Source organism: Chelonoidis abingdonii, chromosome 22 (genome assembly GCF_003597395.2).
Source record: "Chelonoidis abingdonii isolate Lonesome George chromosome 22, CheloAbing_2.0, whole genome shotgun sequence".
NCBI classification, from domain to species: Eukaryota; Metazoa; Chordata; order Testudines; family Testudinidae; genus Chelonoidis; species Chelonoidis abingdonii.
This window is the reverse complement of record NC_133790.1, coordinates 3,573,055-3,586,504: the sequence shown is the minus strand read 5'-3', so window position 1 is coordinate 3,586,504 and position 13,450 is coordinate 3,573,055. Positions and strand designations below refer to the sequence as shown.

At 52.8% G+C, this 13,450-nt stretch overlaps 1 protein-coding gene across 2 annotated transcripts in view; it reads left to right on the top strand.

Moving 5' to 3' along the window:
• FAM222A (family with sequence similarity 222 member A) overlaps positions 1–12,335 on the top strand; it is an 87,451-nt gene extending 75,116 nt beyond the window's left edge. For both annotated transcript variants that reach the window (XM_032805436.1, XM_032805435.1), the window contains one exon: positions 9,288–12,335. In XM_032805436.1, the coding sequence (XP_032661327.1) occupies positions 9,288–10,531 (1,244 nt within the window). In that variant the 3' untranslated portion in view covers positions 10,532–12,335. The remainder of the gene's footprint in view (positions 1–9,287) is intronic.
• The last annotated feature ends 1,115 nt before the right edge of the window (positions 12,336–13,450 follow it).

Genomic DNA, 13,450 nt, shown 5'->3' with positions numbered 1-13,450 from the left:
CACGGAGGTGCTAAGGGAATTCCAGAACAAGGCACGCAGCATAGGGCCCAACCACCAATTGTATCATTGACTTCAGGAGCAGGACGTGTCTTTTTGCAAGCAAGCGATAAGTCAAGGGAGGCCAAACTGCAGCCCGCCCAACGTAGCAGACACCAGATAGTCAGCGGAGTGTGGCCCCTTAAAAACGCCTGCAATCCCAGGGACTCTGGTAAGGTCGCACAGCATGGGAAGTGGTGCAAAGTGCAGCCCAGGGTGCATACATTGGAGCAAACAGCTGCCTTCCTCTTACGTACAGAGGGGCATTTTGCAGAAGATCTCAGCGTGCCCTGCCATGCAACCATCGGGCCCGAGCCTGACCCTGTTGATGTCAACAGTAATAATCCAAGAAATCTGAATAAATCCAAGCAATCTCAGTATTCTGTGACCTGTAGTTTCTGCAGGACCTCCCACCTCCACCATCTAAGATAGACTCTTTGCATGGGAATATTTCTCACTATGAGACAGCTAGAGCAGAAAATCCATGTCTCTGTAGGGGGACCCAGATGCTGATTAGGTAGCCACAGAGTTTTATGTATCAGAGGGGTGGCCGTGTTAGTCTAGATCTGTAAAAAGGTACAGAGTCCTGTGGCACTAACAGACATATTGCGTCTGACGAAGTGGGTATTCACCCACGAAAGCTTATGCTCCAATACATCTGTTAGTCTACAAGGTGCCACAGGACTCTGTCGCTTTTTACAGAGTTTTATGTGTTTTGCAGCAATGAGACGCCAGTTGCAGGATTTTAGCTGACTTGAAGGGTTCATCTTGCTATGGATTTAAGCAGGGGTCAGCCGACACGTGGAGTCCGGCATTCCTTCAGCTCTCATGCCAGGGAACTCTCCAGTTCAGAGAGTCATAGGGTTAGAAGGGTCCGCAAAGGTCATCCAGTCTAAACCATCCACCCTGCCAATATGCAGGATTTGTTGGGGCTAAACCGTCCAAGACAGATGGCTCCAGCCTCCTTTTGAAAACCTCCAGTGAAGAAACTTCAGCCTCCCAAGGCAGGCTGTTCCGTTGGCCTTCTGTTCTCCCCGTAGGAAGTTTTTCATGAGATTTAATCTCAATCTGCTATGCTGTCATTTGAAGCCATTGGAGCAACTCCACCAGCTGACCAGTGGGTGAGATTCTACTGCTTGTTACTCAGTCTCTTCCTAGCGCCAGGCTCTCTGCAGGTTCTGATCAATATAAAAGGGGGCTTTCGCCAGTCTCTGGAATACTAATTGTCGTTTCCGCATGGCAGAGGGGTGGCTGACCACACAATTTCAGATTGTCTGGATAGACGCTAATTAGCTAAAATTAAAGGTGACGTTTAATTCAATGGTGAATTCTGAACAGTTTACAATTAATGTGGGTTTTGCACAGTGAGTTTATTCGGTAATTACTGTTCTCCCGCAAGCAGGGAGCGGGTGGCTGGAGGGTTGGTTTAGATCCTGGGTGGTATTTATGTGGCGTGTGTAATTCATACCCACTCTCTGGAGCTTGCTTTGCAGCACTTCGCTTGGTCCGATCTCTCGTTCTGTCAGTTCTGCTGTACCAGCTCCGTTTGGAGCATCTCCTCCATCGCTCATTGACTCTTGCTAAAAGATAGAAGCCTTCCACGCACAACTTAACAGCCTGCCCCCACCCAGGATATAGGGTACCTCTCTACATGCCCTGGACTGGTGGGTGTTAAGATAAATCAGCTCTGTTTTGTTTTGGGAGGCAGGAGGCCTGGGCGTCAGACAGCCTTTGAGAACAAACTTGATCTATCCAGGCCTTGCCCTCTGACCCCAGGGACTGACCTTCCCTAAGGCAGCAATCTGTATATCACAACTGTAGCTCTCAAAGTGCAGTAGCGCTGCAGAGATGGGCTCACAAACTGAGAGTTTAGACCTCTGTCCTAATTCTGCTTCCCGAATGCTGTCAGCCTCTCCGCTCCCCATGGTGTCCTTTGGCCACACAGCAGCAGGAGCCACTCCTCTGTCCTGCATTGCTGGGCATACCTTGTGGCACAGGGAGATACCTTGTGCCTGAAGGGCCCGTTCATGTCCCCACCTCCATTATCCACCCAGGGAAGTGAGGGTGCACCCATCCCAGCCCCTAGTGAAAGTTGGGAAGGTCGTATACTTCACTCCCTCATCCACTGGGTTAAAGGGGGAAGGGGCCACACCTGCCGGCGGGCCCCACTGCTGCTGGAGCAGCCCTTCCTTTTTGGGAACTGAGCCATGAGGACACTTCCCAGTCATGTGGAACGATTTCCCCATCTTCATAAAGTATGTGTGAAATGCTTATACGATGTCTTTTTCCATGCCATTACTTCTACTGGAATTGAGTGTGTGCAATTGCATTTCGAGCCCAGTGCATACTCTGCTCTGCCTGCCCCACATAGCCAGAACCCCAGTGGCTTGACTATCTCCTGTGATTTGGATAGTCCAGAGGAGCCATTACAGTGCTGCCCAGGGAACTGGTTTCTAGTGCCTTCGTTATATGCTGGTGTGCTCATTCAAAAAAGAACCCCTCGTGGCTTTTAAAAAAAAGCGTTTCTCAGCATGCTCTGAAAACAGATGTCCTCCTGGCTAATGTCTCTATTATGTGGGATTGCTGTTCCCCTTCCACAAAACTGCTTGTTCTCGTTTTTAAGAGTATTGTAATAGTCCTTTGCTCTGCAGTTTGTACAATTACCAGTGACTTAAAGGAAAGCCGTGGCCTGGAGCAGGTGACATGGCCCAGTGCCCTGCATGCTGGGACGGGTCCGAAAGGCAGACAATGTGTGTTTTCACTGAAAAGCAAGGTCCCGTCTTGGCGTTTCTGGGCCGGTTCCTGGCAGCGGCCAGGCTGTTAGTGACATAAGAGCGGTGATGGCTGACCCGCCCAGAACCTCCACACTGGCTGTGGGCCTGCCTCTGCACCCCTTGCACCTGCAAAAACGTGCTGGAAATCTCGCCAGAGCTGTGTTTCCTGAGACATTTTGGCCCTTCTGGTTCTGAAGAGAAACTCAGAATGGAGGCAGAGGGGAGTTTTGTGTGTTGAGGCTTTCAGAAAGGTCCACTTCGCGTTTGACTCCAAGGTTTCCTGGAGGGCTGGGTCTGTGGCCCCTATTAACCCTGTGTCCAGCCTGCTTCCACCAGACCCAGACCCTGGTCTGCTCACCGTGGAACTCTTGTTCTGGGCTTTGAACTCAGTCTTTCATTTCTGTTGTTAACCCAGTGCTGCAGCAGGTGGGAAGCTGGCAATGACCCCCCTGGGCTCCTGGGGCATGTCAGCCTCCTCCAGCAACCGCGGCCACTTTGAAACGTCTAAATAACAACAGATATGTTGTCTGCTAAATCCTCTGATTCCTGGGCAAAGGGGCTACAGGACCTTTCAGACTGCGGGTGGTCTGAGCCGCGTGCATTAGGTGCGGGGGCCCCGGAAGGCTTGCATTGCCCGTATGATGTGCTGGAGATCTCGGCAGCTCAGGGTTTGCTTCGGTGTCTTCCTCTTTTGCCCACTGATGGCGCTGTCACCCCTCTGGCCAGTCTCTGTACCCCACCTGGAGTCATTGGAACATGAGAGTGAAGCTGCTGGTAATGGTGATTTGATTCTTCTGGCAACCCCCACGGGGAAGCTTCTGCTGGCTTTGAAATTCACCTTTGCTTGTGGGAGACTGGCAGATGGCTGCCCTGCTCTAGGCGGGCCCCACATGATTCTCCATGCAGTGAGAATGAGTGGTCCTGCACGGCAATGCGTTTTGCTCCTGCCTGCATCTCATGGGACTAGTGGTGTGGCTGAGGGTCACATTCAGGCTCGGTGCAAGCTAATGCCGCTGGAGTCTGAATATGGCCCCTGGGTCTCCAGAATACGAGTATTGTGTATTTATATTACATTAACACCTCGGGGCGTTATATGTGCTCACAGTAAGAGCCAGCCCTGCCCTGGGAGCTTGCCAACCTGAGTAGACAATATTGGGAGGGGAGGGGAAAGAGGCACTTTGTCTGACTTGCTCAAGGTCACTCGGCAGATCAGCGGCAGAGTCAGGTCTCTGTACTCCCAGCCCAGTGCCCTCTCTTCTAGGCCGCACTGCCTCTCCTAAAACAAACCCTGCTTTCCCTGAGGAATCAAAGAGCTCCACCTGTGGCTGACACAGCCTTTGCACCTCATGCCGGCTCTGAAGGACCTCAGTGTAAATGTGCTAACGGTAAAGGGGAGCAGCTGGACATCCCTTCAGGACTAGCCACCTTGCGTGCACTGAGGGTGATGACAAAGGAGTTCAGTCTCCAGGGTCCGTTTGGTCCTTGACCCCTCTGCTGAAATAAACCTGAGATACCACGGTGGCTTGTGTGAGATTGACATCGGTTCCTCTAGAGATGGGTCTAACTGAGACTCCCTCCTGGTCTCCACCTGGCCATCACGTGGTAGTGAGCTGGGGGTCTCATTCAGCCACTCCCAACTTGGGTCAGCTTCAAGGGGAGTAGAGACCCCTCATGCCTCAGCATGTACCCTGTAGAGCACAGTGCGTCCTGACAGGAGTCAGGTATCAGCTCCACAGCCTGGTAATTCTCACCTGGCTCAGCTGGATGCCTGAGAGAGAACTTCCTTTTCACAATATGATGATGAAAAAGCTTGCACCAAGGTTGGAGGTTGCTGTTTTGTATAACTCACTCAGAGGTCAGTGCTGTGGTTGGGTGACCGTTGTGTGTCTCAGGAGAAGGCTGGCAGCTACCTAAGCCTGAAAGGGTTTAGTTTATGAATGACTCAGTAGCAACCATCGTTTTCTGCCTTCTTGTGTGTGTGGAGATTTTAAACACCTAATTTATTCCAGCTATTAGATAGATTTTGTAGATTTAATCATTTTCACAGTTGGTGGCTCATTGGATACTCAAGATAAACTCCAAATGAAAGTATAATGGGTAGGACAAATGAGTTTTCACACCAGAATGGCAGAAACTTGCTTGGGAAAGAGTTTGAGAGGAACAAAAATATATACATAGATAATTTTTTTTCCTGCAGTGGCTTTTGCTGACTATAGTAGGTTACCACAGTTAATTTCACCAGTTTTGTTCATCTGTAAAACTGCATGAAAGTGACATTTTTGTGCTCATTAAAGGAAGTGCTGATTTATAGCTAGTAAATGGAATGCTTTTCCATTTTTGGTGAGGTTCTCGTAGCAGCGCAAAGCACCCATGAAATTGCTTGTATAATGTAGTTTAAATCCAATCTCAGAGAAAGATCCCCCCGTTGGGTAAAGTGACATTTCCATTCTCCACACTGAGTTTATTTTAGGCCACTTAGAAGTGACTTTATAAGAGAAAGGGGGCAGGTTTGCGCTGTGACCTCATTTCTGCCAGGCTGAGGTACAAAGAGCACTCGCTTGGGGATTGCTTGCAAGAAGCTCCCTGAAGCCTGCTGCTGGGTGTAGGGTTCGTGCAAATTTTTCTAAAATTGACCCAGAAGAACTTTCAAGTGAGGATCCTCGAATTGTCCAAGAAGAGGAGGTGATTGAGTGTGAAATGATCAGGCAGTAAGGTGAGCCGAGGCGAGAGCAGTGGGCGACAGGCAATCCGTTCCTGAATAACTGAATAAAACCTCACTAGTCAGGTGCAGTGGGGGGCTGCCAGGGGACAGGAGAGAGGCCCAGGCATGAATATTTGCAATTAACATGCAGGGATGGAAACCGCTGCCTCCCCACTCCCATGGCACCTTGTTTATCTGCCTGTCGTGGGCAGGTCTGCTGCGCCTAGCATGCTGGGATCTAGAGGCTGGCTGCAGCTGGGGCATGTTCCGCCAATACACTATCATTTACTGCCCCCCTTAGCCAACCCCCATGTTCCCCATAGGCCACTTGTATTTCCTCTGGACTCCAAATTCGGCCCTGGTACGGGGGCTGCAGCTCTACTCAAGCCAGTGCTGAGCCAGAAGAAGGCGATAAGGAAGTACAGGGCGAAGCCCCCAGCTGCTGGCATGGGAAATCAAGGCTGTGCATGTCTTCTCCCTTTGGAGGCGGGAGCCTTTGCTGCTGGGATGCTGCTATTGGCAGGGTACATCGGACCCCCCAAAACACAAGGCCCCGATTGGTTGGTTGGTTGGGATGGGGGTCAGGGACCCTGTTGATCTGAGGCCTCTGTCCTGGGTAGCCTCATTGGGTCGGCCTTGCGAGATGCTGGGCAGCTCCTGGGGTATAATGCAGCCCCGGGAGTCACAGTGCGTTCTCCTTTCCATGCGGGAAGCAACAAGGGCCCCGGCTGTGGGCCCAAGGCCTGTTCCCCATCATACTGGGCTCTGGTCAGATGTGGCTTGTCCCTGAGGAGTGCGCCGTCGCGTTTCCAGCTGCCGAAGGCTTGGAAGTTGCCAGGCTGGCTGATGGCACACCTACGGCTGGTCACCCATGCCAAAGAGGTGCTCCTGGCTGAGGTCCAGCAGCCTGACCAAGGCCCCAGTGCAGCGGCATTACCGTGGGTAGCCATGGCCCCCAACCTGTGGCTCAGAGGAACGACAGCTCCCAATGTGCAGTGCCCCATTTATATCTAGTGGCTGCATGGTCTGTCACAAGATTATGGCATCTGTGGGCCACTCCTGAGCCACTCCAGGTAGGGTGAGGCAAGAAGCCTAGTGAATGTAGCTGAGTCTGGGATGAGGGGCTTGTCATGGAGGCACCTGCCTTTACTTCCCCTCTGCTGCTGACTGAGCAGCAGGCAGGCACCGCATGGCAGCAGGCTCTGCTGTTCCGGAGCTCTCTGTTATCACCCCACTGCCGCGCCTCCTCCTAGCCCAGCCGCCCGAGAAGGACACGGCTTCCTTTGAGCTTTCATTCAATCAAGAGCCCCCGGCCCCCAGGCGCAGACAACACCAGTCCCAGAGCTCCTCAGAAACGCAGTCAATGTCGAGATTGAGAGAATTTCTTTTTGTTTCTCTCCAAAGCAGCTTCCCCTTAACGCTCACGCTATGGAGCCGGCCCCAAAGAGCCAGTTCAGAGGGGGCAGAGGTGCCCCGTCAGCCTAGAGCTGCTCATACGTGTTCGGCCTATTTGCCACATGACTGGCTTAATGGGTGTAATCTTGTCTTCCTCGGCTTTATGGCCCGAGCCCGTGGATGGCAGATAACAGATCCCCGATCAAATTGCAGCTTTGCCTTGTTAACTTACTTTGAAAATGTCCATTTTCCCATTTGGAGTCATCTCTTCCGTGCCAGGAGAGAGGAGCTGCTGGCTCTGGGGGCTGCATAGTGCCTGGCTGGGCTGGGTCTGGGTCAACAGGGTGACCCTCTGCTGTGAGGGGGAGGGGATTTCTGCCCACTGCCACACTCCGGACTTGTAGCTCCTGCATTGCTGGGCTGGCAGGACCTAAGCCCAGCTCGGGTGGCTCCATGACAGAGGCATCGCCCCTGGGCGGGAACTCGGCACCTGAATCTGCCTGCACATGACCCATGCTGCAGAGATGCCATTGGGGGAAGCTACTGGGGCAGGGGGAGTCTCAGGGAGTATGTGGGTGGGGAGAATGGGTGAGATGTTGGGGGATGTTTGGGGGGCAGGTGAGTCTGTATAAAGGGTGGGACTGTGGGGGATGATGTGGGGCTGTTAATGTATGAACGTGTGTGTGTGGAGAGGGGTCTGTGCGCTGTGTGTGCAAGGATTAGTGTGTGTGTCAGGGGAAGTGTAGGTGTGGCTGTTGCTGTGTGCGTGCATGGGCAACTTACTGTGTACACGTGACAGAGGGGATGTGTGCGCATACACTGCGGGGGCTTTGTGTGTGTGTGTGCGCATATGGTGGGATATGTGCATCTGGCAGGTTGTGTGTGTGTGTGCACTCACGTTATGGGGGGAGTTTGTGTGGGTGTGTACCTCTGTGGCAGGGGTGTGCATCTGGTGTGTGGGTGTGCACACATTGCAGGGGGGCTGTGGATGGGTATGTGGTGGGGTGTCGTGCATGTTGTGGGGGGGAGTGCGTGTGCCTGTGTAGCGCTGTGTGTGTGTGTGCGCGTGCGTGCGTGCGCATACATTGCGGGGGGGTTGTGTGTGTGCGCGCATGTGGTGAGGTGTGAGAATGTGGCAGGGTCTGCGTGCATGCGCGCATGTGGCGGTGGGTGTGCACGCACACGTTGTGGACAGGTTTTGTATGTGTCTACCCACGTGGTGGGGGTGTATATGTGATGGTGTGTGCATGCAAGTGGCAGGGGGGATTGTGTGTGTGCATGTGGTGAGGTGTTTGAAGGTGGCAGATGTGTGGGGATGTGCGCCCATGTGGTGGGGGATGTACCCGCCCATGTGGTGGGGGGGTTGTGTGTGTGTGTGTGTGTGTGTGTGTGTGTGTGCGCGCACACATGTGGCCGGGTGTGTGTATGTGCACGCACATTGCAGGGAGGGTGTGTGCATGTGTATGCACACATACCATGTGGCAGGGGGCGTGCGCGTCTGGATGGGTGAGGGCTCTCTCCGAGGTGCCCTGGGCTCAGTGCTGATGCTCCCTCTAGCAGCTTGGATGGTTTGGGTGCCCCGGAAATTATTCTACATCCCCCGTTCCTGACCATGCAGAGTAAGCGGTTCCCGGAGCCCTGAGCACAAGCCTGGTGGCTCCCCGTCCTGGTGCAGAGGCTGGGCACGCTCTGGCAGCTCCTCCGGATTTCATTATGTAAAGGAATAACGACGCCGTACTTCTCGTAACGTGCTCCGCGGGGAGCAGGCCGCAGTGCTGGGCCATGCCGCTCGCCCGTGCACTGGGAGCGTGGCAAACGGGATGGGTAGCTGCTCTCTAGCCACGCTTGTTGACGTGTTGGGGAGTAACTGCAGGGGGCTGGATGGTCCAGCCGGTGCCAGCAGCCAACACTTGTTGGATGTCGGGAGGAGGCTAGCTGGACGCATTGCCAAGGGTTGTGCCTGTAGGAGGCTGGCATGGCGTTTTCCCATGGGTACCGATGGCAGAATGAGGCCCGTCAGTGTCAGTATGTTTAACAGCAGGATGCTGAAATGAAGGGTTCCCTTGTAAGTACGTCTGCGTGTTCTCTGGTTCCCAAACTGCTTTCCAAACAGCAATTAACGAGGCACCTCGCAGCCCCTGGGAGACCCGGCGGTAGGTCCTAGTTTCACAGGGGACAAACTGGTGGGGAAAGTGACTTGCCTGGGGAGCCAACAGTAGGAGTAGGATGAGTCTGGCCCCTGGCTCCAGCCATGTCCCTGAGCTGGGAATGGAACCCAGGAGTTCCAGCTGCCACTGCCTTGTGCCGGTGCCTCTCAGCACATGCGGTTTAGCACCGTTCCTGGCCGAGTCTAATGCTCTGCCCTCGTTTGTGTCTCGTAGGTGAAACGACGGCCTCCATGCATTCCCCACGCTACCCTAGCCCAGCCGAACTGGACGCCTATGCACAGAAAGTCGCCAACAATCCCTTAACCATCAAGATTTTTCCCACCAACATCAGGGTCCCTCAGCACAAGCACCTTAATCGGACGGTCAATGGGTACGACACGACAGGGCAGCGCTACAGCCCCTACCCCATGCATTCCAGCGGCTACCAGGGCCTCCTGGCCATCGTAAAGGCCTCGAGCAAAAGCATCGTGAAGAACTCAGAGGGCAAGCGGACTAAGATGTCTCCAGCAGAGGTGGCCATTGCCCCCTACCCAGTGTCAAGCACTTTAGCGCCAGGCCCCTCATGCGCCGGGCACTTGAATTATCACAGTACTCAGAAGCAGCTCGAGGCACCGGTCCCCCCAAACGTGACAGTAGCTACGTCCGTCATCCCGCTTGCAGGCCGGAACTTGACCCTGCAGCAGTCCAACTTGCCATCTATCCAGAGCATCATCTACCAGATCAATCAGCAGTGCCAGGCCCAGGGCTCCCAGCAGGCCTGCCAGGGGGTGGTGGTGACCAACCCCAGCCCAGCCAAGCACGGCGCGGCCAGTGGCTTCGCTACCATGGCAACGGCGGGCGCTGCTGTGGCCTATACCAGTGCCATCCTGCCTGACTGCCGCAAAGGGGCCGAACTCGCCATAAGCTCCAACCCAGCCATGACCGTTGGCCCCAAGGCCGGCATCTACCCGGATGGCATGGATTACCTTCTCTGGCAGCAAAAACAGCAGCAGCTCCGAATGTACAGCGGGGGCAGTGGAGGGGGGGGCGCCGTCAGCAAGTCCCCAGAGACATGTGCGGGGGTCTCGCGCCCCTACACCCTGATGGGTGCGGTGGAGAAGGTGAGCTCCTCCCCTTTGAACTGCGTGGCCATGCACGGCAACTTCTCAGTGGGCCAGTATCTTGCCCCCCCTTGGAACAGCATCTTGGTCACCCCCAACAGCGACTGTTACAACCCTCAGGAGCTCGCCAATGGGCACCGCGAGCTCGGTGTGCCGCCCTCCGATGGCCTGTCCAGCAAAACGCTCTGCAATACCTCCATCCTCAGCAGCAGCCTCCAGTCGCTGGAGTATCTCATCAATGACATCCACCCGCCATGCATCAAAGAGCAGATGCTGGGCAAGGGCTACGAGACAGTGTCTGTGCCAAGACTCTTGGACCATCAACACGCCCACATTCGCCTGCCCGTCTACAGATAAGAGCCTGACGCTGCTTTCCAAACAAAGGGCCATGGTGAGAACTTGACTGGCATCCATTCACCTCTCCAGCACCGCCAGGGTCTGTGGCGAAACAAAGCGAGGGCTGGGGAGGGGGGGTTGGTTAACGAAAGGGGTTGGGGCCCCAAAGATGCTGGAATTTATTGGGGTCATTGAACTGGATACACCTGAAACCCGCTGGAAGCCACAGACAAAGGAATGCTTGTTTCTAGAGCTCTGAAATGGTCGTTTCATTTCCACGAATGTGAACAGGGAATCGCTACAAGTTGCTGCTATCCGGGGAGAGAAGATTTCGCTCTGTGCGCACGTGTGTGTGTGTGTGCGCGCGCGCACGTGAGTGAGTGCATGTCTGTGTGCATGTGCCAGGCGGATCTGCATGTGGGAGAACCCCCAATTCTCTCCTGCGCTGAGTCCCCAGGAGAGTTTTAAGTAAAAGAAGAGCTCCAACCCCACGATAATTCCATGCCATTGCAGCTTGGTCATGACCAGAAAGAGCTAATGCCTAATTTCTAGTTGAAGTCCATAACTTGCACTGCTTTGAGTAAAGCTAATAATTGGGGACAGTCTGGAGGCTATTTAAGAAAAAGAAAAACACTTGAAAACTTGAACAGATTTTTTTTTAGTTAAATATACTGTACATTTACGTGTTGGCTGCTACAGAGTCTCTTCCTCCGCTCCCTCCCCTGCCCGCCCGCATTGCTTGGGCCTAGTCTCTTACTTTCATTAAACCATACGTTTTTGATGCTTTCGCAGTGAAAAGGTGTCATTGCCTAGTTGCCCACACGGTGGGGGGAGATCCACATTAAGCTAAGGAGCCAGGGACCTGGGTGAGCACAAAGGGCACAAAGTTAAGGATATTTTACCCTCCTCATTGTTCTTGCGGTTTTCCAAGCATTTCCCTAGCCCCCCGTGGTAAAGAGAGAGTCTGACTTACCTCAGACAGATCTGAGGCAGGACCCCTGTTCTAATTTGTAAAAGAACCCACACCCACTTAACAAACCCACCCTCACCCCATCCCAAATGAAAGAGCTTGTGATCTCCCTCCATGGCTCTCAAACCAGCTGATCATTCACTACCTAGCTGGGCACAAACGTAAATCTAGCTGAGCACCTGGCAAGCGATTTCTTTTTTATTATCAGGAGATGAATGGGGAGCCGTTATGGTGTCTCCAGGCTCTGGGAAGTCTGCTCAGAGGAGTGGTCCTCTCCCCTCCCCCATCCCCACCCTCTACACAGGTCCCATCACAGGAACGTTCTGAATTCTAAGATTTCCAAGGTTGTTTTTTTTCTTTACTGTCAATTATACCTTTGTTCTGTTGTAGAGGCAACTTGCAGGTGAAGAGAAGTAGAATCACGTTTAATGCATCTACCCATTGTACCAGGTTGTAATTTGCGTACTTTATTTTCTTTTTTAAACAGTTCAGAAATGTTCATTATGGTCTGTTATTCAGTATATGTAATTGTGTTTAATAGATTTATTCATTTAAAAAAAGCAGTTCTACGTTACAGAAAATACAAAGTTTTTTGATGTTTAAAGGAAAAAAACCCATCCCAATGAAACCCAGTGTGATTGTGCTCAGAAAAGAGGTACTGTATCCTTAAAAGGCCTGTTCAAGCACTAAGTGCATTTAGAAATCTCTGAGAATGTTTTTTTTATACTAAAATTGACCATTATATTCTACTGTGAGAAGTGCTGTCTGCACTATATTGTTTTAAAAATGAGAGAAAACGGGGAAAAAAAAAAAACCCACAAGCTGTGTGTCCGAATGTTGTTTTCCCAAAGTAAAACCAGGATATCATCGGCTGTGTGCTCTGGATTTTGTTTACTGGCTGCGGCCTCTCCTGGATCATTTCAGCCCCTCTGCAGGGGTGGGGGACCGGAATGGCGACGGCAGAGAGCATCAACAAAGGTTCCTGGGCGCCCACCACACTGCATGCTCAGGATTTTGGCACTCGTGGCAAGTAAGAGAAGCAATTTCCTGACTCTTGGGGGAGGCGGCAGGAGAACAATCTGCAGCCAGCAGGGCGGGTCATGGGCGGCCTGGAACTAGCCTTTTACTGAATATTATCTTGGCCGGACAGCTACATTGGGTCCGGTTACTGCCCGGCTGTGACCTAACTAGCTGATAACATTGCTTGGTTAGGCCTGTGCTGACTGGCCTCACATGCCTAAGGATCTTTCCAAAGTTAGGACAACTGGCTGGGACTGTGGGGATGTCAGCTCCAGGTCCATTCGTATAGTCCCTCTGGCGCATTGTCTGTTCTGTGACCTGCTTCCCCTCCCAGTGCCAGCGAGTGTTCAAACTATGTCTTTAATTCACAGCCCTTCACCTGGGCACCATGTGCATTACTGACAGGGTTTTACACAGTGCAAGAACCTAGAAAGACAGGCCACTGCTTAGGGCCAATTCTCCTGTTGAGTCAGCAGAGTCAATCCCTCTCCCTGTGCATGTCTGTGTCCCTGGAAGAGGGAAGGTATCTGCTCCTGCCATCCGCTCCCCCCAGCTTTAAGCAGAGTGGACACTCGCTCTCGATTTTCTTTATTGGAATTTTCAGGCCAAGATGTATCTTGTTGATAAACACCGTCCCCCTGCAGGATTCCAAATCAGATGCACTGCCACCTGGATAACTATCAATCATTTCGACTTGCCCTAGCAATTCCCGTGGAACCTAGACATAAAAGCTGTCAAAGCCAGGATGGTGGTGCTGGGAACTGCAGCTTTTAGAAGAAAAGGCAAAGAGAAGGGGCAAGGAGGTGCCAGGATATATAGTGCGACGCCATGGCCTGTTGTCAGAGCCGCCTGTGTCTCAATTGGGGGGTTGCAGACTTAGCTGGAGGAGCTGAATTGGCTGGGAGCTGGGTTATTTCAGCTATGGGGCAGAGCCGGATTAAGAGAGTTTG